Source organism: Aulostomus chinensis, chromosome 13, assembly GCF_037954235.1.
Source record: "Aulostomus chinensis isolate RoL2024-O1b breed Wild chromosome 13, RoL_Achi_v1.0, whole genome shotgun sequence".
In the NCBI taxonomy this organism is placed as follows: domain Eukaryota; kingdom Metazoa; phylum Chordata; class Actinopteri; order Syngnathiformes; family Aulostomidae; genus Aulostomus; species Aulostomus chinensis.
This window is the reverse complement of record NC_141332.1, coordinates 7,517,501-7,540,295: the sequence shown is the minus strand read 5'-3', so window position 1 is coordinate 7,540,295 and position 22,795 is coordinate 7,517,501. Positions and strand designations below refer to the sequence as shown.

Here is a 22,795-nt window from a genome sequence, read left to right as displayed (position 1 = left end):
GTCTGTCTGTCTGTCCTATGGCAGAATTAGATCAAAACTACCTGGCAGAGCAGTGTAAAACTTTTCTTCAAACTTATTCTTCTTTTCCTCTTTCATACTTACTTTCTGAGCAAAAACAGACACATTCAATCTGTGATACTCCAAGTGACAGAAAAAATTTCCAACTGCCCCTTACACTCTAATGCTTCGTAGACAGGAATTTTCAGAAGGAAAAAGGGGGGTAAATGTTTTTCCTACATTTTTGATCTCACAAATAATGCCCTTGTTTCACTGTTGTTGGAACTCGTGTTATTGGTGATAGCAACTCACCATATATTTGAGTAATGTGCTAGAGTCAAGACTAGTACCCTGTGAATACACACATAGTATACTTGAACATAGATATGTCAGTAAAAGAATAGCTCATGCTATTAAATAATATATAATAGTTTATATAACTATGTTAATCATATAGTGATTTGTTCTCAGGATATGTTATAGAAATGATGGCCAAGGTATGTATTTTTAAAAGCATCCTTTTAGTTGCTCCATTTTTTATGTACATTTCAGCAGTCACTTGCAATAAAATATATGTACATGATGCAACATGTGTCTATGACAATAACACATGACATCTGCTTAAATGTAGAGGTTTGGATTCTTTCTTTCTCAACATTGTTTATACAGCTGGGGAAGACATCATGCAGACATAGCACATGTGTTTTTCAGCTTTGGTGACAGTGTTAGTTCTAACTGGCTCCATCTTTTTTTCTTTCTTTTCCCATATTTCTCATTCTTTTATCTCCCTTCAATATTTCCCATTCATCTGTTCCCTCTATGTCTGCTCCCCACTCAGGCCTTGCTGATAACCTGGCAATTGACGACTTCACCTTTCAGGAGGAGCTGCTGACCCCTCAACTGTCCACAATTGGAGTTGGAGGGGCTTCTTCACCTGCTGCTCCGCTGTGGACAAGCTACTTGGTTATGACGCTCCCTGTGATGCTCATTTCCCTTCTGCTTTGTCACCACTGACCACCTGCTCTTCACATTCACACACTCCCCATCATCTGTTTCCCCCAGGATTCAATGAGAACTTTGTTGACACATTTTTTATCCTTGGCTCCAGATGTAAAGTTGGTTGAAAGTCAAAACAAGCATGAACAACACAGATTGATGTCTTTTTTGTAAACAACTCGATGCCCTCAGCAAACATATTGAAATGCACTTGATAAATTTACAACATCATGTAAATAAAAATTTTGCCCTCTACTCCTTCAGCATCCCTCCCTGCTCTAATTCTGATGTCTCATCATCACTGGCCTGCAACTGAGGAGCTACTTGGACCTTTTTAAAATGCTCCACCTGTAAGTCTGCACTGAATTATCAGCCTGCAGCAACAGGATGGAAGATTACCTCTTCCATAGCAGAAAATAAAGGAGGTGAAGCCAATATATAATGAAACATATAGCTCAAAATGTTGTGAAGTCTTTTGCTCTTTCCTTTCTCTTGTTGTCACTGTTTGTGTCCTAGTGTAAATTATGAAAGATCCTCAAGTATTTTCACTTCATTGTTTGCTTTATTTTATTTACAGTGACACCCTACATATTAAAAATATTTAAGGGCTATCCTAAGACTTCAAGCCTCCAAATCAGCCAAATAGCTGACTATTCTTATGTGTGTTTTTTTTCTCTGTTTGTGCCATGTTGATATGTTGATTTGTCACATTTGTATATTTCACTAGACATGTTTGGTGAATTGGCTAGAGTGTGATACATTGCTTCAGACTTTTTGAGGTCATTCTTTTGCATGCTGGGTTAAAATGAGGTGTAGGATAAAACATAGGTATGTAAATAATGTATGTAAATTCTTTTTTGTTGTTGTTGTTGGATTGCATACATCCTTAATGTCTGACCTATCTTTTTATTCAATGTTGCTGATATACCAGGAGTTGTTTGAGGAGGGATTTTGTGTGTGTTCCCAAAATTCTTTGAGGTAAGGAGTCAATTTCAGGTCCTTTGCTCTAGACTAGCAGATATTAAACAACTGGATCAAATACCTGCTATTGTTACCCAGTATGCATCACAGCAATGAGGTCCCAACTCCTGTCAGGCCAGGTTTCTCACTGAGAAATATATTTGTGTAACCATTGACAATAAAGGCATATCTAATCCAAGTTAGTGATCCTGCATGCAAAGCAGATTTAGGTGCACTGCTGTCAAAGAGTTAGAAGCTCCAGATGGGAAACTTTTTTTTTTTTCCACAGCATTGCCAACATTTTGGACCGTACTGCACTTAAAAAAGCAAGGAAAAACCAGTGCAACCTAAATTTGAAAAAAAAAATAAAAAAAATAAAAGCATTTTGGTTGTGCTGTAAGTACTACGACTAAATGCAAAATACATTATCAAGGCCTTGAATGGCCGTCCCAACCAGTCATCCATTCAAACAAGTCTCACTGAAAGATTGGCACTACAAAAACACTCTTTATGGAGGAAAGGTATTGTTGTGATGATCTGGTTTTGACAAGGTCAATTTATCTGTTCTTACTACATTCTGGTGATTTGTTTTGTATTTTAGAGTCCTTTAGGTTTATTTTCTCAGTTATCACAGGGCAAATGAATGAGGTTATACCATGGTCCTTGCAGCAACACAGATATTTATGTCAAAACAAACTAAGCAACAAAAACATATCACCACAAAATGTTTCTGTTGTGTGTCAGTGTCAATAACTCTGGTAGTCTTTGTACAGCTTTTAACCCTTTTATCCAGCAAGGAAGTATAAACGGTTAAGTCAGCAGTCATCTAAAATGGTGTCTCAGTTGTGTGTGTGTCTCTCTCTCTCTCTCTCTCTCTATATATATATATACACACACACACACACACACACACACACACACTAACTGGGAGTTGTAAATGTAAATGTTGACTGTTGCACCTTTCGCAGTTACACAAAAATACTTGCTTCCTGTCTTGCACATTTACAGTTCTTCCAAACATGGTTACAGGATTAATGGGATTTCATTCATTCTACAGCGTGCAGCAGGCCTGACATATTTTTCCAGGCAACCCAGACATTAGCACCCCTGTGGCTTCCCTTATTAAAAACCAAAAGGACTTTGACACCAGATTTTTGATCATCGTAGAAAATAAGTAATGTGGCCAACAATGAGACTTTTGTTCAGGCAGATTGTCTTTAGAAACAAAGAAGTATAAAGCTAACATTAGGTTGTAGAGGCATGCTGTCGAGCAAAACATTAAAATATCTTACATGTATGAACAACAGACCTTATTTCAGGCATTCAATTGTAAACTCACTTTAAAAAAACAATAGTCAAAGGGAACCGGATGCTTAACAATGCTACCTTATTTCTGGGTGTTAGGACTTTTTCCTGCACCACTTATAATGTGGGACCTTTTGTTATAGAGCAAATTTAGCTAATTATCAGAGCTAGAGTATGGTCATGAAACAGGATTGGAAGAACAACTGTAGCAGCCATGAAATGGAATTGATGCAGTTATTTCATGAAAGTAGAATATATAGTTAACTCTTTTGTTGTAAAAAAAAAAAAAAAAAAAGATTCACTACTGATTTGTTTAAATAACAATTTCATGTAATTTAATATTCATTGATAGAATGATGTGGCATCAAGTGGCATGTGTCTATCTAGCTGTTCATAAGAATATGGACAGTATGACAGACAGCATTGGTGGCCATCATCCAGGGACCACTGATAGGATTAAGCACTCTGTGGCACAGTGCATGGAATTTGCTTTTTTCATGTTAAATAAAGAATAAAATAAATCTCTTCATTTTGCCAAAACCATGTAAAGAGCTTACTTAAGGAACGAACTGCTCTTTGGCAGTGCTTAAAAAATGAGTTTTCTGGAGTTGAAGTCCATCCATTGGGTATTCCTGTTAAGGGTCGCGGGGGGGCTGCAGCCTATCCCAGCGGCTATGGGCGAGAGGCAGGGTTCACCCTGGACAGGTCACCAGTCCATGGCAGGGCCAACACATAGAGACAGACAACCATTGGCTCTCCCAGTCACACCTACGGTCAATTTAGAGTCTGGATTAACCTGGTCCCTCTTGATGTCTTTGGACTGTGGAGGAAGCTGGAGTACCAGAGAGAACCCACACAGGAACAGGGAGAACATGGAGACTCACATAGAAAGATCCCGTGATGGAGCCGAACTTTCTTGCTATGAGGCGACACTGCACCACCGTGCCGTGGAGTCAAAGTGATTCTGAAAATTGGAGTGAGAACTGTAACAGAAGTAGGGTGGAGAAGAGAGAATGCGAAAAACGTACACATCAGGAGAAACATAGTGAACATCTTCCATTTGAGCCTTCAGGTTTTGTTTTTTTTCAACGTGAAAAATTACAAAAGACAACCTGGTTGCTACAGATGTTATAAATCCAACCCGTGATGCTGTAAGTACTTAATGTGCATTTGAACCAATCTGCCACAAAGCCCCTCATGAATCACAGAATTTATTGGTCTCTGGACCGCACTTCCTTAATTCATCAAATTAGCAGTTGAATCATATGTGTTATTCAGAGGGTCTGCATTTTTCACTCTCAGCTGTCACTCCCCTCTGTCCATCACACCTTAGTCAGGTAACAAACACACAAGCCCAGCAGCTGAAGTCGCTTCATTACTCCTAATTCATTGTGTCCGTCCTACATCTTTAAAGCCTGTCAACCCTCCCAATAAGGCAAATCACTCACAGCTATGCATGTAACATCCCTGTCACTGCAAACACATTTCAAAATCCTTTTTCTTTGTCCTGGGGCTCTGTTGTAACTTTTCACACCCACACACCCTTCTCTCCCTGGCTCCAAATAAAAATGCCATTGTTATCCAGCTGTGCTTTTCTCTCATGAACTGGATTGCAGCTTTTAAGATGGAAAACAGAGGCTGATGACTAGAAGACGAGCAAACACTTGCTGCAGGGAGAGCAGCAGCTAACACAGAAGGGGGGTGGTGGGGGGGGGGGGGTTATGCTGTGAATACTAATGCAAGACTGGAGAAAGGGCAAACAGTCCTATTGAGATGCAGAACTCATGTTTTCTTTCAGTAATATTGGAGCAATGTTGAAACAGCATGCATTATGTGAATGAAAGGTTAATTTGATATTAATCAGCAGGAAGTGTGAGAATAGCCATCAGGATTTTTTGCATTTGCTGCCTGAGTGATCACAGAATTTCCCCCCGGCATTAATAAAGTATTCTGATTCTGATTCTGATACCTCCCTGTGAATATGTACTTCATGACCACACAAAGTCATTGAGCTGGTGTACCTTTACATGCCTGGAGTTAATCAAACCATGCATATAAATTAGGCCCACAATCTCAACTGCATCCAGCTCCAGCATCCTCCTCCTGCTCTTCAGCAACCCCTGGAATTCCCTGCAGCGGCGCAGTCGCACAGAATGACTGGAACCACCCAAGGAATGTGGACACAAAAGCAGGAATGTCATTTGGGTAAGTCCTACTGCACCCCAGCCCCCTCCCCTGAACCAACTGACGAGCCCACACACATGAGCACCCTTCAAGTCCAGACATGTTTGAACACAGGGAGTAGGAAGGTTTATTATCATCTTTTTTAATGAAGGGACTTTCTTCTACCTGCTTGCACATGCTGCAATTTATGCTTATAGGAACATTTCAGGGTCTGATTTACAAAGATATGGTTGTGGTTTAGGGGCTGAAGTAGTAGTGTGTGTGAGTGTGTGTGTGTGAACGGGTGAACGAGATGACACTGTAAAGCGCTTTGAGTACCGCGAAGGTAGCACATTAAAATAGCAGCACGCTACAAAGGTGGTCAGGGTCAGACAGGCATAGCAGAATATAAAACAGACCTTTCCAGAGAATGTTGATGAAACATGGGTGCCAAACATAAAAAAGACAAAAGTAGGAGAAAATGTGCCTATTTTTGCATTTGTTGTGCAGATCATGTCCTATCTCCCAATGGAGAATTTTAGACAAATTAACAGAGATTTGTCTCAAAGAAAGATTCTATGATGTTCCAAGACAAAAAGTAGAAATAACTTCTGTTACTTTGCAGTGATTTTCCTGGTCTATTTTAGCTTCCACGATGTATATTTTGACAATTTCATATATGTATTAATTTGTGTTCAACATGCATCCAGAAATTTATTTTACTAGATGCACTGTGACAAACTGCATATTGAAACACAGACCGACCTGTGTTTATGTAAGGAGCTGGCCTATAATTTGGACTCCAAGGTTAGTGAAACACTTGCCATGTTTTCATCTGAGGATCCTGAACAAACCGAGATGCACAGAGTTGTAGAAGTTGAAGTAAAACAACTTCTTTTGACAAGAGCTGCCCTCATTTTAAAATTCCCTTTGTCAAGCAATACATAAGCTTTCAGAAAACCTTTGTAGTGTAAACAATCCTCACATCCATCACAAAGACATCATTTTCACAAAACACAAGAGATCTCAAAAGGGTTCCCAGAGGGTTTCCTACAATTATTACACTTATTTTACTTTGTATGTTAGTGTTAAGTTGTTAGCGAAAAAGTCTGATGAAAATGCAAAGGATTTTTATTGATTTATCTCAATCTAAATGTGACAGATGAAATCCTCTCCGCAACGAGAGATTTGAGAGAGTTATTTATTGTTTCTTTTCTTGCCAGTAAACGAACACTGTTCTGTAGCACGGCTCCATCTTTTACTCCAGTCCTGATTTTGAAGACTCGTTGCAACTCCCAGGTCGAGGTGCCTGTCTACTCCTCCATGCTCCATCCCTGGTGTTCCTGTTTTCCCGGTCTTTGTCCCCGGAACTTGCGCTCACGACTGGGTGTCCACCAGTTTTTTTTGTTTTTTTTTTTTAGGGGGGGGGGGGGATTTTTTTTTAGAGCTTTGCATCTGGATACCGATTGAGTACAGTCTGGCTTCACAAAAACCAAGGCCTTCTGACTCACTTGTGGACCGAAAGCAAAGAAAAAGAAGGGGAAAACACCATTGTAACAGCTGCTCGTCTTCGGTGGCGATAACTGTCGTCGAAACCAGCGAAGCAGCGGTCTTTCTGAGTGACTAAAAGTTTTAAACAGATTTAATCGCTTTTCTATTTTTTGCTCGGTTGAGTCTTGGACTCGGCATTTTTCTTAAATACCCCAAATAATTTTACAAGGACGAGGTTCGACCGAACTTCATCTAATATTTCTGTGGTTTTTTTCCTCGCAGTGGTTCAGCGGCGTGCAGAGCACAGTTTGAGTATTCCTTGAGCTGAAGACAAAACTTAACGCGTCTCAATGAGGAAACTCGGCGTGTCCTAGCCTTCACCCGCTTGAGCTATTTTCGTCTTTTATTTTCACTCTGTTGGTTACTTTTATTTTTGAAGCTTACTAAAAATGAAGACGTTGTTCCAGTGTCTGGTCTGCACGCTGGTCGTGTTGTCTGTGTGTGGGACTGCGGAGCAAAAGTTGAAGAACTGTAACGAAGTTCGTGCTGCTTACAGCTCCAAAGGTTTCAATGTCAACGATGTCCCCAACAAAGGAATTAACGGTGAGTGATACAAATCTTTACGGTATTTAAACCCTCAAGCACTGTAGTAGTTCTCAAAAGTGGAGTGCGAAGGACTTCCATAGGCCTCGGAGGTCCCGTACTGGTTCTCCTTCGACTGAGGAGTTCTTAAGCTTCCAAAGTTAGCTTAACTAAAAAAAAAATTGTATTTGTTTGCTCCTCCCACAATTAACAATAAGCTTCTTCTCAAATGGCATTCCAAAATGTAGTAACATTGAAGAGACAGGAATGGATGAAGTATCAGAAATGGATTCATGTTCCGTCATCGTCAACGCATCTAGTCAGCCGTTACATGGAAACATTGGGCTTTCACACGTCTCCATCAAAAGCAGCATTTGGCGAGATACAATTCAGGTACAAGCGCAGCTGCCAATAGTTTACCACTCCAGTGAGTAAATGTGTTCATTTCCGAAATGCTTGTCGCTAATTCAGAATAATAAAGCGATATGATCAACTGAAACAGTCTAATCCTGAGGCCCTTGTTTATTCCCAAGCTTCCTTAGTAGAGACCCTTATGGCTGTGAAGTGAAGGCGGCCTGCGGTGATTTAGTAAACATTCCTGTGCTTTGTGAACAAGTGGGTTTTTTTTTTCTTCTTTCTGTTTCTCAGTTGATGTGTGTTTAAACATTTTCACCACAGGCGCATGCTGTTCCCCTAATTCTGACACTTTGGGTCAGTTCCATGTAGTAAATGGTAAATAGGAATGTTCAGGTCGAGGTGAGAAAGCACAGCAGTTGAGCGAATGAGTTAAACTCAAGAAGTGGAAACTTTTGCAGTTGAGCTTTTACATTGAAGGCTTGGGATAGAGAAGGGAAGGGGGGTTGGGATTGAAAATTCCACCATGCTCTGCATACTTACCCCCCCCCCCCCCCCGCCATTTCCTCCTAACTTATATGGGGGATAAAATTGATATGCACACATTTAATAAAAAGCCCTGAATTCAGCCCAATGTGTTGCCATTTGTATTGTGGGGTCAGCCTGGCGTCCTGGTTTTGAGACTTTTGTTATGGAGCTTGTTTGTCGTCCAAGCACGCTGTTGTAATGTTAATGTCTCATTTTTACCTGTTTTTAAATTATTTCCAACTGCAACCTTCTCTCTGTGGATTTCATAAGCTTTGCTTCCTCTTTTCCACCAGTGTGCAATGATTTTAACATCTTTTCTTCTGACAAGGGTGGCTTATTTTAGACCTCTTCATGGCTTTTGTACGAGCTTTTTTACACTGAGAAGATGCTCAGATTGGCCAGTAATGGTCATTAGATTTAGATAGGGCTAAACTTACAAAGAGGCTGGAAACTTATTTTTTTCCTGCATTTAACACAAATCTATAGGTCCTTTTTGTTTCCAGTCTGTACAGTATGTCTAAATGTCAGTGTACCCCAACATGTCTGCATTGGTCAGATGTGATTATCTCGCATCTCTGAGGTTTTGAGTTTTGAAAGGAGGATCTGAATAAAGCCAATTTTATTGTACAGGTCTGTTTGTTACACACAAGTGCCTTTCCATATATATATATATATATATATATATATATAATTTAAAAAATATGTATACCTTCTGTATGTTTGGGCCTTTAGGAAGAGATGACCTCAATGAGAAGCTCTTTCTTATTGAGAGAGATTGAAATAAATGATCCATAGACAAGGGCGGCACGGTGGGGCAGTGGTCAGCACTGTGGCCTCACAGCAGGAAGGTTCCGGGTTCGAGTCCCGGCTCGGGCATGGGATCTTTCTGTGTGGAGTTTGCATGTTCTCCCTGTGTGGGTTCTGTCTGGTACTCCGGCTTCCTCCCAATATAATGCACATGGGGACCAGGCTGATTGGATACTGGTGATGGTTGTCTATAAATGTTGGCCCTGCGATGATTGGCGTCCTGTTCTACCCTGCCTCACTCCTGAAGGTTGCTGGGATAGGCTAAAGGCCCCCCCCCCCCCCCCCCCACCACCACCACCATTAACAGGATATGTGGTAGAAAATGGATGGATGAATGGATCGATGGATCCATAGATAGCAACAAGGTCCTCTGTCAGTGCAAGCAGTTTGGGGACTCCAGAAGGCAGTGCTACATAAGCCCTGCTCTCTTGAAATGTTTCATGTTGCCAAGTAGAAGTGGCTCCAGATGTGAGGTCTGATTGAGCTTCAGTCATGTTTGTCAGAGCTTCACATCTCCATCGATGTGTTGTTGGCTCAAGCTCCAAACATCAATTCTCTTCTTACGTAAGTCTGTGTTTTAACTAAAAAGGAAATGGGGTTGCAGAAGGTTAGACATTGTAGTGTCAGTCAGTATGAAACAGTGAGCAGCTCATAGTTTGTTTCACTCTCATTACAATAGGAATTGTGATCAAAATATACCAGATTATTTTTTTTTTAAATGAATGTTAACTGTGAAGTCTTTAGTTACAGAGAAGACATGAAAAGAACGAGTGTAATGGGAGACACAAGATTGAAAACTTGTTATATATATGACCACAAACATCTTGTTATTGTTGGCAGCACATCGATAAGTATGTTTGTTACCATCCACATTACTGTTGGGCTATGTTGAGACCGGACTAGAGATTCAATAAAGATGTTGTAATGCAGTAAAACTGAAATGGAAACCCTGATTACTTCGGCGTAGACCAAATTAAGTGATCGGAAGACACAGACAGTAAATTTCTTGTTGATCTCATGATATCGATCGTTAACCACTCAAGTGAAAACTTTTTAAAATCTGGATTCCACATTTCTTGTCTGCTGGATGATGATTTGTTTTGGGCCTTTGGTGAATACCTAAAATATGGCAATTTTATGTTGCTCCTACTGCTAATTATGATGGATGATTATTGTCAGTCATCATACAGAATGTTAACTTTGGTTTTACTGTCTAAAGTGTTTCCCTTTTTCAACTTTAGAACCTTTTTAAATGTTCAAATATATCTCAGCACAGTTGCCTAAATTTCTGCCCGAGAGCAGAACACCTAGCACTGGCCAGATTGATATCCATCTGCTTTTCAGAGACTGTTCATTGCAGGTTTGGCTGCAGGCCTGAGCCTTTTTACAGTTCCTCAACCACAACATGTTTTGGTTTACTCTGGCAGGCAGGTTTGTTGTAATGCTGCAGATATGGGACAAAGACAGAGATGAAAAACAAGAAGAACCTTTTCCCTCCTGATGCAGACGAAGCAGCCCCTCTTCATAAGCAGCTCACGGCATCGTGTGTGTGTGTGTGTATGAGCTCAAAACACCTCTTTTCATCAGCCTGGTGGCTGCATGCTGCACATCATTACCATTGGGGAAATAGCAGGTTCTGTTATTGAACTAACATTCAGCAGATCAGATAAGAGCAGGAAACAGGGGCCCGCATTCTGTTAAAGCTTTTATAGCTCAAAGGGCAATATTTTAGTGACTGCTGCTCTCGAGGACTGTGGCATAGTATTTTAATGCCTGTAATGATTAACTTGTAAACTACCCGCCAAGGGTCTTGCTTGCCTCTCAAGGTCAGTCCCATTTAACTCCAAAGGCTCTCTTTGTTTTACTAGTGTTTAGAGCTGGGTATCACCACTGACCTCCCGATACCATACGATTCCGATACACTAGGTCCCAAGTCGATACGATTTCCGATACGATTCAATCCAATATACGATACGATATTTTAGTTACCATACCAATTTTGCTTTGGTAATGGAAGAGCTTCTCAAAGGACTCATGCTGTAAATTCAATCGTAAAAGTAACCCTCTACCCTGCTGCATCATTAAATATTAATATTTACACTGAGAACTGACCATTAAACAATAGTTATACAACATCATGCACTTTTTATTTAAATATACGACCGTCATTCAAAACAAAAGGGCAACTTAGACTTCCACAAACCGTCAGCAGCTCAGCAGGATGACTCGCGGTGTGGCGAGCTTCAATCGCCCGCGTTTGTCAACGTGGGACATGAGGGACCAGTGACTGTCAGTGTACTGAGAGGTGATGGTCAAGTAGGAATCGTAGCTCTGCTTGTCCAGCTGTCACAAGCGATGGCAACGCTCTCTGCTGATTTCAGTGCAGTTGCGATGTTGTTTTTAACATCTCTGAACATCTTTGAGATTGGGACTTGACTCAGTTGTTTCCGTGTCGGTAGCACATAGCGTGGCTCCAGTGTCTGGACGAGGGGTCTGAAGCCTACATTTTCTACCACTCAGGATGGTCTCAGATCCTTGCAGATCAAAATTGCCAGAGCCGAAGTGATGTTCTCTGCACGTGGAGGCGTGGATGGAAACTTGGTCCCAAATTCTTTCTCCAGCGAGGGTTGTTGCAGTGACTTGTAGTTTCCTGGTTGCTGAGTGTCCTCTGGGTGATGCCTCGTCACATGGCTCCGGAGAGTAGTAGTATTTCTGTTGTACTTAACTTCTATTTTGCACATTTGGCATCATGACAGCATTATTTTTGTCAAGTTGGGCGCAGTTTTCTCGTTTCTTAAAGCCGAAGTGCTGCCAGACATCGGCTCTTAAATTTGCCGGATACTAAAATTGCGCTTCCGCCATCTTGTTGTTCTCTGATCGGAGGCACATGGCCTGGATCTCGCGAGATCTGATAATCTGACTGCAGTAACGTTGCACTACGCACTAAACCACGCGAGACTAAAGGGGCAAACAAAAACAAAAAAATAAACGGGTAAAATCTAATGCATTTTAAAAGATCGATACTGGGATTTATTCATCGATAATCTTTCCTACAAATGTATATTGATAAAATATCGGTATATAGCGGCTGCATGGTGGTGCAGTGGTCAGCACTGTGGCCTCACAGCAAGAAGGTTCCTGGTTCGAGTCCCAGCTCGGGCGTGGGATCTTTCTGTGTGGAGTCTCCATGTTCTCCCTGTTCCTGTGTGGGTTCTCTCTGGTACTCCAGCTTCCTCCCACAGTCCAAAGACATCAAGAGAGGACGAGGCTGATTGATTCTCTAAATTGACCGTAGGTGTGACTGTGAGTGTGAATGGTTGTTCGTCTCTATGTTGGCCCTGCGATGGACTGGCGACCTGTCCAGGGTGAACCCCGCCTCTCGCCCATAGCCGCTGGGATAGGCTCCAGCCCCCCGCGACCCTTACTAGTAAGGAATAAGCGGAAGACGACAATGGATGGATCGGTATATAGACAATTTTTAATCCACCTCTACTAGTGTTATTATAGGGAATCACTTAAGTGCCGCACCAAGTAAAGAAGTCACATTTCTAGTCATTTCAAAACACATTTCTAGGAAAAAACAACTCATTGTCATCAGTGTTTTTGTTTTGCTTTGCAAGGAAGAAAACACTCTAGATGTACATGTAGAATGATATGCAGCAGCTTGGAAAAAAATTGTGCAATACATTATCAATGATATTCTCTTATCTTTTATTGATTTACATGCATATCATTAATTTTTACAGGTATTGATACCATTTGAGAATTTTCACGCATTGGATCCACATCAGTACGACTATTGATACTTTTCTATTATTTGTTGTAAAAAAAAAAAAAAAGGCAACAATACATATTTAGAGACCTGGTATTATATTTATTGCTCAAGAAGTGACTGTTCACAGAGCTTCAATAGACATGGCTAATGTAACAGGGCCCCTTCAAAACAGCATAAAATAGAAACAAATATATTTTCATATATTTGTTTTTATGTATGTATTTTTAGATTTCTTTACATTATGATTATGTACACATGTATTATTAATATCCCTTACATATGGTTTCTGTATTTAAGATGTATTAAATATTACTGGGAAAACGCATTTCTGTCCCAAACATTATTCAAGTTTGATGCCTTGACTTGACAAGTCATCATTTTTCTGAGCCGACATAGAACACATCACAGTGGAGCTTAATGCAGCCTTGCTCATTTGGCTATGTAGCGCTTATCCTTGCAATTTTAATACAGATTTGAACATTAGATTACTATTTTGTATGACTTCTCTGTCGGTGGTCTGAGTTGTGTGCTGTTTTTGAACAAATCAATTTTTGCCTACCGTTTTGAGCAAACTTCACTTTCATGTTATTTACAAGAAATTCAATGGGTTCAATCTTAAATCATGCCAAATTTTGCATCTGCTTTTTGGGCTTTAATCATGCTTGCATAGCAGAACAGAAGAGAGTAGTAGAACAGAGTAAAATTCAAAACTTTCCTCACCTGAAATTAAGACACAACTTTCAGGAAAATAATTTTAATTCAAACATTGATTTTTACTTATAATTTTGGAGCAAAATCACAACTTGTTTAAAGGTAAGGCTTAAATCTAAGGATGTCAACCATCTGACTACAGTGACAGTCATTTCAGGAAAATACTGTTAAAACTCACTGGACTAGTGTAACAAGCTTGTGGGCTCGTGCAATTTCCAACTCACTTCTCTTACTGGCTAGTGCTGAAAAAAGTTCAAATCTAGTCCTGTACTAAATAAAACAATACCAATATGTATAAAGCAATAACAGTTTCACTTGTTAAGCATATATTGAAACCAATGCAGATGCCACCTGTCATGAAAGCTAATCAAACCACATGCTTCCCTTCTTAGATTAATGATATTTACATTTGATATGATGAATTTTAGTGTTGGACTGCAAACGTGCCATTTTTATGTTCCTTGTGTAGAAATTCCACTGATATGATTACGAAAAGGTAGAGAGCTAATCTCTTAAACAAATAACTAGCTTTAAAAAAAATTGAATATTGTCATACATGGCCATTTAAGTAAATTCCAAAATGAAGTAGTACATTAAGCAGGGTGGAGGCACACCATTTTTTAAAAATCTCCATAAGCATAGTTTTCTACATTTTCTGCTGTAAAAAACTAAATAAATAAATTTGCATGGCAGGGAGTTAACTTTGGCCCAGTGGGCATGTAGGCTTATAAAATTTTTTGCAGGAATCCTGAATGTATTATGTATTATGTCGAGTTCAAATTTCACAAGTCCTGCAGGTAACAGTCTTTTAAGAAACTAATTGGCTTATTTGTAAATGGTATAAATCAGGGGCGTCAAACTGATTCCAACCAAGCAAACGCAACACCTGGTCCAACCAATGAGCTGTGTGGACACAGCTTGCTTGATTGATTTAAGTAGATTCAGGTGTTGCTTTTCCTCGGTTGGAATGAAAACCTGCAGCCACACCGGCCCTTTACTGGATCAGTTTGACACCTGTGGTATGAATGGACCATGAATGCTGGGCTTTTCTATGCTGGTTTTCATTGAAATTAGTCCAGAGCAATGATAACGTGATAGTCCCTGTTGTTCTTTACCCTGTATGTATGTGACATCTCCCCACTTACTCTTCGGCAAGCATTTGGGATAGTTGAGTTCAAGTATTTGAGGTTTAAGTCTTGTGACCCCAGGGCACAGGAGCTTCATTACTTGCAACATGCTGATGAGCCAGAGGAGGGAGGGAGGATGGCTGCAGGTACCTGCCAGCTCAGCGGTGTCTTGTCTTTATCAGCTCTCTGCAGTCACAGTGTGGCAGCTTTGAATCAGTGGATCTTGAGGTGCCCTGTTACTCTGTGCCAGCAACAGCTGTCTTATCATTTGTCCACGACAAATCAGATTATCAGAACCTCCAAAAAAACAAAAAAAACAACCTCAATGTTCATAGAACAAGTTCCAACACAGTAACAGCACTACCTTTTTGTTCCTGGATAGACTCTGGCTGGTGGATTAAATGATTTTTGTCATTCAAGACCTGATTTGTTTTAGGGTAGCCCTCCTTTTCAACAAGTTAGACTGGAATGTTAAATTTACCTCTTGTACTCATTCAGTATGCTATGTGTGCTGCATCAATTCAATGGGAGTGTGTGTCAACGGAGCGTCCATAATTCCATCTCTCTGTTTCTTATGCCTCAGCTGACACCCCTACAAATGGCCAAGTGAGGGACAGATCAGTGGGGGTGAATTCTGTGTGTGGGAAGAATTGAGCAGCCCCTTTTAGGCCAGCCTGCAGCCCCCTCCTCATCACATTCCAGACTGGACCACCAAGACCAGCACACAGGGAACCCTGGAGCTGGGAACACACTGCAACAAAGAGTGTTGGAGGGAAAGACTAAGGCATGCAGAGAAAGATTTGACTGACGGGAAAGAGTTTTGTAGCAGGGCAACTTCAACTGAATGTCAAGTGGAAATGGTGGGCCAGGCAGGAATCCCGGAGCCAGTGAGTGTAGGACACACAGTCTTAAGGAATCTAGGGAGGTAATTGCATGCACTATGACTCATCCCCCTCAGTCATAGTAGCAAGTATCTACAGGCTGCTCCTCAAGCAACTGTTGTTAACACACAGTTTTAACAATGGTTACATCCTGAGGCTTAAAGCGCATTTGGATACAAGTAACCACAGTCCAATTTGACTCAATCATTTGGTGGATATGGGGGTTTTATCTGCGTAGCTAAGATATGATATTATACAATAGTAGATGGTGGTTTCCTATATTTTGACAGGAAGAAAACTTACTGTTGTCTTTATGTTTTCATTCTGTCAAGTTGGCCTTTTTCTTTCTAATCTTTTCTCTCACCCCTTGTTCTGGCCACCCATCCAGCTCTTTTATATTTGCTCTTAACCTTTGTCAAGTCATCTGTGTGCACAAAGCATCCAGACAAACCCAAAATCAGACGACAACTCCTCTTTAACGCCATCTTTTCACATTTTTCTCTATTTATTTAACAAAATTAAGAACACAGAAGGCAAAACTTTTGGGTACAAATTAACTTCATAGTGTAGTGCATCCTTGTTTCGTCCATCAATTGATTCACTCCTCTTCTTCTCATGCTGTCGTTGTAGTTCTCCCCTTTTCCATTACTAGACCTAAAGCTCTTCTTTTCAACTTCCCTTTGGAGGTATAATGTTTTGTTTTTCGCTGATGTATGAGCTGCCATGTGTATCCCTTGTGTTTATTTCCATGCTGCTGATGTTGCTCCGCCAGCTATGAGGTGTGTGGCAAAGACCTGCAAACTCTAAGCCCAAACTGTCAGAATGGAGGGTGAAGACTGTCACCTGAAACAATTAGGCTTCACTCTCTCAAGTCATCTCACTATGTAGCCTCCAATGCAAGAGCATAGTTATGACATACAACTTTAAACCAAGGTGAATCCGTTTTTTAAGAAATTGAGGGACCTGATCATCATTAGGATTTGCATGGCTGCATAGTAGTGTTGTCACGATACTGGATATCACACTTCAATACGATATTTTGAAAAATATGGATATTCAATTTGATTTTTGACACTAAGCAACCACTCAGAATTTAGTGCAAAAATGTTTTTTATTAAAAGAGAAATAAAGAACTTTATTCTTGAGGTAGAGAACTTTTTCAAGTTTATTCTTTAAACATTAACAGTATGCAAAGAAGTTTTGATATATGTAACCTACCGTCGATTAGCTTTAGCTAGAGCTCGCTAACAAGACAACACTTTAAAGTAAACACCGATAGATGTGATAACTCAAGTCAACACTTACTTCAAGTTATACTGTTACCAACCTCTATACCTCTACATCTATACAGGTCCGGGTGTCTGTCTTGTCTTAAAAAAACAAACAAACAAACAAAAAAAAACAGCCAGCGGTGTTTGTGTGAGCGAGGCAGGAGGGGAGGGGCTGCTGCACGATGGCTTGCTCCTCAGGGCAGCGCTGTGTGTGTGTGTGTGTGTGTGTGTGTGTGTGTGTGTGTGTGTGTGTGTGTGTGTGTGTGTGTGTGCGTGTTGGCAGCGGCGGCGGCGCATGTGTAAACCACAGAGGCAGGTGGAGTATCGATACTATTGAAAAGTCAATTAGTACCGTTTCTACTTTTCAAAATTGATATTTTGTGTGTGCAATTAGGAGAGAGGTGAAGGAGCAAAGCCACGGACTTGCATGGGTGTTTGGGCTGATACCCCAGTTCTGGGTGCAGGCCGGGGGATTTGTAATCTGTGTTAATTAATCCCAAAGCCTACGTCAAGTCTCCCACTGATGAGGCAATCTCTCACATTTGGCTCACTTTGCCTAGCTGTGTTTTGCTTAATAGGTTTCTCATTATTTATCCATGTATACATGTATGCCTCTGTCACCTGTTTAGATTCATTTGAACCTAAATTTATATTTGGTATCAATAATGAGTTTTACACTTTATTTCACCAGTTCTCTCTTCTTTCAAAGAAAAAAGGCCCCAGTTAAGTTTTTAGCTGCCTCATATTGCTCTCAATTTAATTATTAAGTTGATGTTTTGTGTTAAAAGCAGGCAATCAAAAATAAAATTTAAACCATGAAGAAAGAAGCAGATGTTCTACGAGCTGAAAACAAACGCGCATAAAAAGGTTGAAAGGGCTCCAGAGCTACAGGCCCACTCATTGACAGTCCACTAGGAGTATTGAACATAATTGGAATGGCAAGAGGCTATAATTCAGACACATTAAGAGTATTCCATGAACACCGTGAGCCATCCATTACTGAGGCCCATCAAACCACTGTACCGTTAGGTTCAGACTTTTTAGTCCCTTTGACTTTGTGTGATTAGTATTGTTCTTCCTGCTACCTCCTCTGGAGTCTACTTTATTTGACCTGACAGGTATATCAGAGTCTTTGTTACCTTTCTGTAACTCTCAGCTTCCAGGAATATGATTGTGTACCTGACCTTATTCTGTCTGAGGGTCATTTTCAGGCCCCGTCCTGCCTCCACATCTGATGGACTTGAGCTACTTTGGGATTTCTGTTACAAATGTTGCATAAGAGCTCTCTGTCCTTAGGTGGGGTACACTGATTTTATTGGCAAGAATGAAATGTATTGTTTGTGTGCTAAACCTTAAAAAAAGCTCTCACATGGTCCCAGAATGTTGCATATTGGGAATTTTCTATTCAGAGCTGGACAGAGGGGTGTTGTGGTTATTTATGCAGTAATTTCATACTTGCAACTGTATATGGTCAGGCCACAGTTTTTCAAATGGAATTCCTCCTTAGATAGTGGCATGGCTCTTAAGCAGAATCTTAAAATGGAATTATTTGTTAACTCAGTGGTTGCCAATTTCTCTGACAGTGCTGCTGTATTTGTATTTAGCTCGGCTCGCCTGCAGTGTGGAAAAGGCAACCCGCGTCGTTTCAGGTTTCACGCATCCTTTCTGTCGCATCCTGATTTTGTCACTGTGCCGCCCGTCATGCTTCACCAGTAGCTTCTTCAGCTCCCTTCCAGACTCGCCAAAAACTCCATCCTCCTTCGCTGCTGTAGCCCTCGGACATTTTCCAGTCTGTGCCGAGTTTGTATGCTTTGCAAAAGAGACAACATTGCAATGCACGCAACGACAATGCAGGCATTTGACTTGGCGACGTCCATGTCGACGTTTGTTTACCTCTCAGTGTTCCGGCGCACGTTTATGTGAAATGTTGACGTTGTCAGCGCGATGACGTACGAGAGAGAAAAACACAGGCACGCGGCCCTCACAGCGGGAGCTCAGACCCGGGTGTTCTGGAAGCATGAATGTCAATGTGGGTAAAACCCGCGTTGACACGTGTTTTTCAGTGTGAAAAGGGTACAAGCCATGCCACCCACATTGATGCCAAGTGAACTCAATTTCAACGATGTTCATGCCAAATGCACATCTCTAATCAGGAGCTTTATTTGCCCCATACCATTTTTCATGAGATCAGTCAAATGCACTCCGTTAAAGTAGTGACCTGGGAATTGGTGTGGACAGCTTTTGTGTGGACAAACAAAGCCCGAGATGCCGCGACAGGATTGAAGAGGGAGACAGGCAGAGTGAAAGGCCACAGCAATGTTTTGGAATCTCCCCAGGGGCTTCTGGGTACATATTCATGGATGAGAGCATTTTGGAATGTTCACAAATGGAGAGTTTTTATTGGTCAAAGGTTCTGACTGGTTTAGGAATAAGCGATTGACTCCAGTAGCGGAGAGCTCAGATTTATGGGTTCCAGTGTGCTTTGTTTCTAAGATAGTGGAAATTTGGCTCAGCAGTTGTTGGATATGACAAATTCTCCCTCTGAATGAGAAATGGGCTGTGTTAACAGTGTTAGTGTGATTGGAATTTAAGTGTGGAATGCCTCAGAAGAGACATGGAGATTGTGATGAGCTCTCCTGTGCTCGTGCTGTACAGTAGCTGCCAGCATGCCTTTCTTTCTCATCATGGTCATGCCATGAGACAAGTCCATTTTGGCAGTTTGGTGTTTGGACAGCTGTGTTGTGGAAGAGATTTAATTCCTTTTTAAATTTTTTTTTTTTTTTTTTTAAGGAAACATCATTTTAGACTGACGTTATCCATAGTCCTGTGTTTGGCTGTGTAACTGAATATAATCACTCCAGACAGCACTCCACTAAGCTAAAACATTGTGCTTCATAAACTGATGATGAACATGGATCTAAGTGGATTAACTCTCTAAAGTGGCGACTAGATCTATTGGATCCTGATGAAGGCATCTCTCCTGTAGTAAACTCCAAAAGTTATGGATGTTACTGATAATTCATGGGGCTGTTCGTATGCATTGACCGCTAACATCTCTGTCTGATGCTGATTCATGGATTGATATAAGACAACTGTCATGACCTGTTATGTGAATGAGGGCTGCTTTCTGCTCAGCTGACAACACACTTAGTGAAAAGTTACTGAATCAGACCAGAGGAAAGAAACTACAAAGCGGTCAAAGCAAAGTCTGAGGCATCCATCGCCACCCTCTAACTACATCAAATTCTACAGGGCATAGGCTTACTTTTCGCCCCAAGAGGCACAGGTGCTTCCATGTTCAAAAATATAAAAGCACATCATGAAATTAATGGGTACAATGTTAATTTATAATTTTTTTAGCTGCAAATGCACCTGAATTGGATACACTGTTTCATTTTATGGTCTTTGCTCTGATGCAGCAAAGCACTGAACATGCACATTATAGTTGCACTTAAGAAGCAGTGAGTGCATAGACTCAAAATCCATTCACATAGCAAAACTACATGGTGAATATATACAGTACAATAATGTCAATATTCCATCATACTCTGATTTTACTGATCTATGGTGCCATTAATTTTAGTGATGTCATGATCTAGTTTTATTCCCCTTTTATTAATCCTGATCTGATTCATTTAGAATGGCGTATTCACAATCCACCAATAGTCTTAATTTATCCAGTTTTTACAGCCGAAAGACTTAAAATTTAGTGTACATCAGAGCCTCTGCACTGTAATTTCGAATATAACGGTCAGACTCTGATTGGTTAAAAATGCCTTGATCAGCCTGTATACTTAACATCTTTGAAATTGTTACATCCCTTTACATACGTTTGTTGCTGTTACAAATTTCCTCCATGGAACTGTAAATATTAAAACTCAGTCACAGTTGTATAGTTTTACAGGCTATAGGTCATTTGTGAGAGTTGTCATGGAATGGCTGTGCTGTAATTGATTTACTACACTCACTGAGGGTCGAGGTGCAGTTTGTGTCTGCTTGATACCACCACTGGATGGTATTACATTCCACTTTTGACCAACGTATGCTGAATTATTTCATTTTTACACACGAATGATGTCAAAATCCTGTTCTGCTCTCCACTCTGACACAGATGGTAGAGAGCAGCGGGGAGGGGCTCTTAAAGGGCCGGCTCTCAGCTCTGCACTCACGCTTTCATCACACTGAGGCTTCTAGCTCCTAAACTACAAGGCCCACCGATTTACCAAATACACCATTGGATTTGGGACGAGTCTTGGCACCTGGCCGCGGGCACAAGGAGGCTCAGGCCCTAACAACGCTGCTTGCAGCTGTAATTATCACATGAATCCTATTACTGTAGAAAAAGATTGTAAACTAATTACAGGTATTTAGTTTAAAAACTGACTTTAACATCATAGGACCATTTTAAGTTTAATCATCATCTGACTGCAGCAGTAATGTCTCTTTATTCACTTTACAGCAGCTACATTCCGTTAATAGTTCACCTATTAGTTTAACATGTTGCATATGAGATGACACTGTAAAGCGCTTTGAGTGCCGCTAAGGTAGAAAAGCGCTATATAAAATTAGTCCATTTACCATATTTGGAGGTTATGGCAAACAAGATTAAAAAAAAATAATATTGTACTAGTTCCCAAACATTTTTTAACAAAGTACCACCTCACAAATTATTATACACTGTTAGTGCCACTTTCATGACCAAGGTTGAAATACAGTAGTGTAGTAACTCTGTCTCGCTGTTGTTGAATATTCTTCTCAGAGGGCAATATTGGTTTGGATAAAGTTAGTGAGGAGCCACACGTCAAATGATTGTAAGGAGACATCAACCACAAGTGTTTTTAATATGTTCATATGTTGAACTTGTTTTCAACTGTATGTGTCAGTCTGGTGAACTCTGAGGTTACAATGTCTTTGACATCAGTGCTCTCAACCAGCATGATGGAGCCCTATGTAAAGTGACACCGCAGAGTGAAGCAGCTGTCCCCCCTTCACAGCTGATTTATTTAATGTGTTCTATTGGTGTTTGTTGTTTATCTGGTGATTGAATTTCAAATAGGAGAAGTTGCTGTCTATCATTATTGGTGTTGTTACGATACTTGATTTCACACTTCGATACAATGTTTTGAAAAATATTGATATTCTATTCGATTTTTGATACTACACAGCAACTCAGAATTTAGTGCAAAAATGTTTATATTTAAAGAAAAATAAAGAACTTTATTCCTGAGGTAGAGAACTTTTTCAAGTTCTTCTTAACACATTAACAGCATGCAAATAAGTTTTAATATACTGTATGTAACCTACCGTCGATTAGCTTTAGCTAGAGCTCACTAACAAGACAACACATTAAAGTAAACACCGATATATGTAAAAACTCAAGTCAACACATACTTCAACTTATACTGTTATCAACCTCCATACCTCGACATCTATACAGGTCCGGGTGTCTGTCTTGGAGGGGCTTTGCTAAATTCGTTGTGTTCGCTCCTTTTGTCGGCACAGCTCTGTTGCTTCTCTTGCATGCGGACTTGATACTGTCCTCTGGCTTTCCTTGTTCATCCGACTCAAATCCAAAGAACCTCCAAGCAGCACTTCTGCTGTTATGTTTATTTATCAAAACTGGTTGTGAAGGTCCAGCAGATGCCATCTCATGTCAGCTTACACACGTAAAGCAACGACACACACACAAAAAAAAAATACAGCTAGCGGTGTTTGCGTGAGCAAGTGTTTCTGTCTCTACGAGGCAGGAGGGGAGGGCCTACTGCACGATGGCTCGCTCCCCAGGGCAAGGCTCTGTTAATTTGTGTGTGTGTTGGCAGCGGCGCGCGTGTATACCAAGGAGGCAGA

General features: G+C 40.6%; 2 protein-coding genes across 4 annotated transcripts in view; both read left to right on the top strand.

Annotated features, from left to right (window-relative positions):
* gpc3 (glypican 3) overlaps positions 1-4,947 on the top strand; it is a 231,442-nt gene extending 226,495 nt beyond the window's left edge. For both annotated transcript variants that reach the window (XM_086222963.1, XM_086222965.1), the window contains one exon: positions 836-4,947. In XM_086222963.1, coding sequence (XP_086079089.1) covers positions 836-1,011 — 176 coding nt within the window. In that variant the 3' untranslated portion in view covers positions 1,012-4,947. The remainder of the gene's footprint in view (positions 1-835) is intronic.
* A 1,932-nt stretch (positions 4,948-6,879) lies between these two features.
* The window catches only part of gpc4 (glypican 4), a 53,186-nt gene continuing 37,270 nt past the window's right edge, over positions 6,880-22,795 (top strand). For both annotated transcript variants that reach the window (XM_086222947.1, XM_086222948.1), the window contains exon 1: positions 6,880-7,515. In XM_086222947.1, coding sequence (XP_086079073.1) covers positions 7,362-7,515 — 154 coding nt within the window. In that variant the 5' untranslated portion in view covers positions 6,880-7,361. The remainder of the gene's footprint in view (positions 7,516-22,795) is intronic.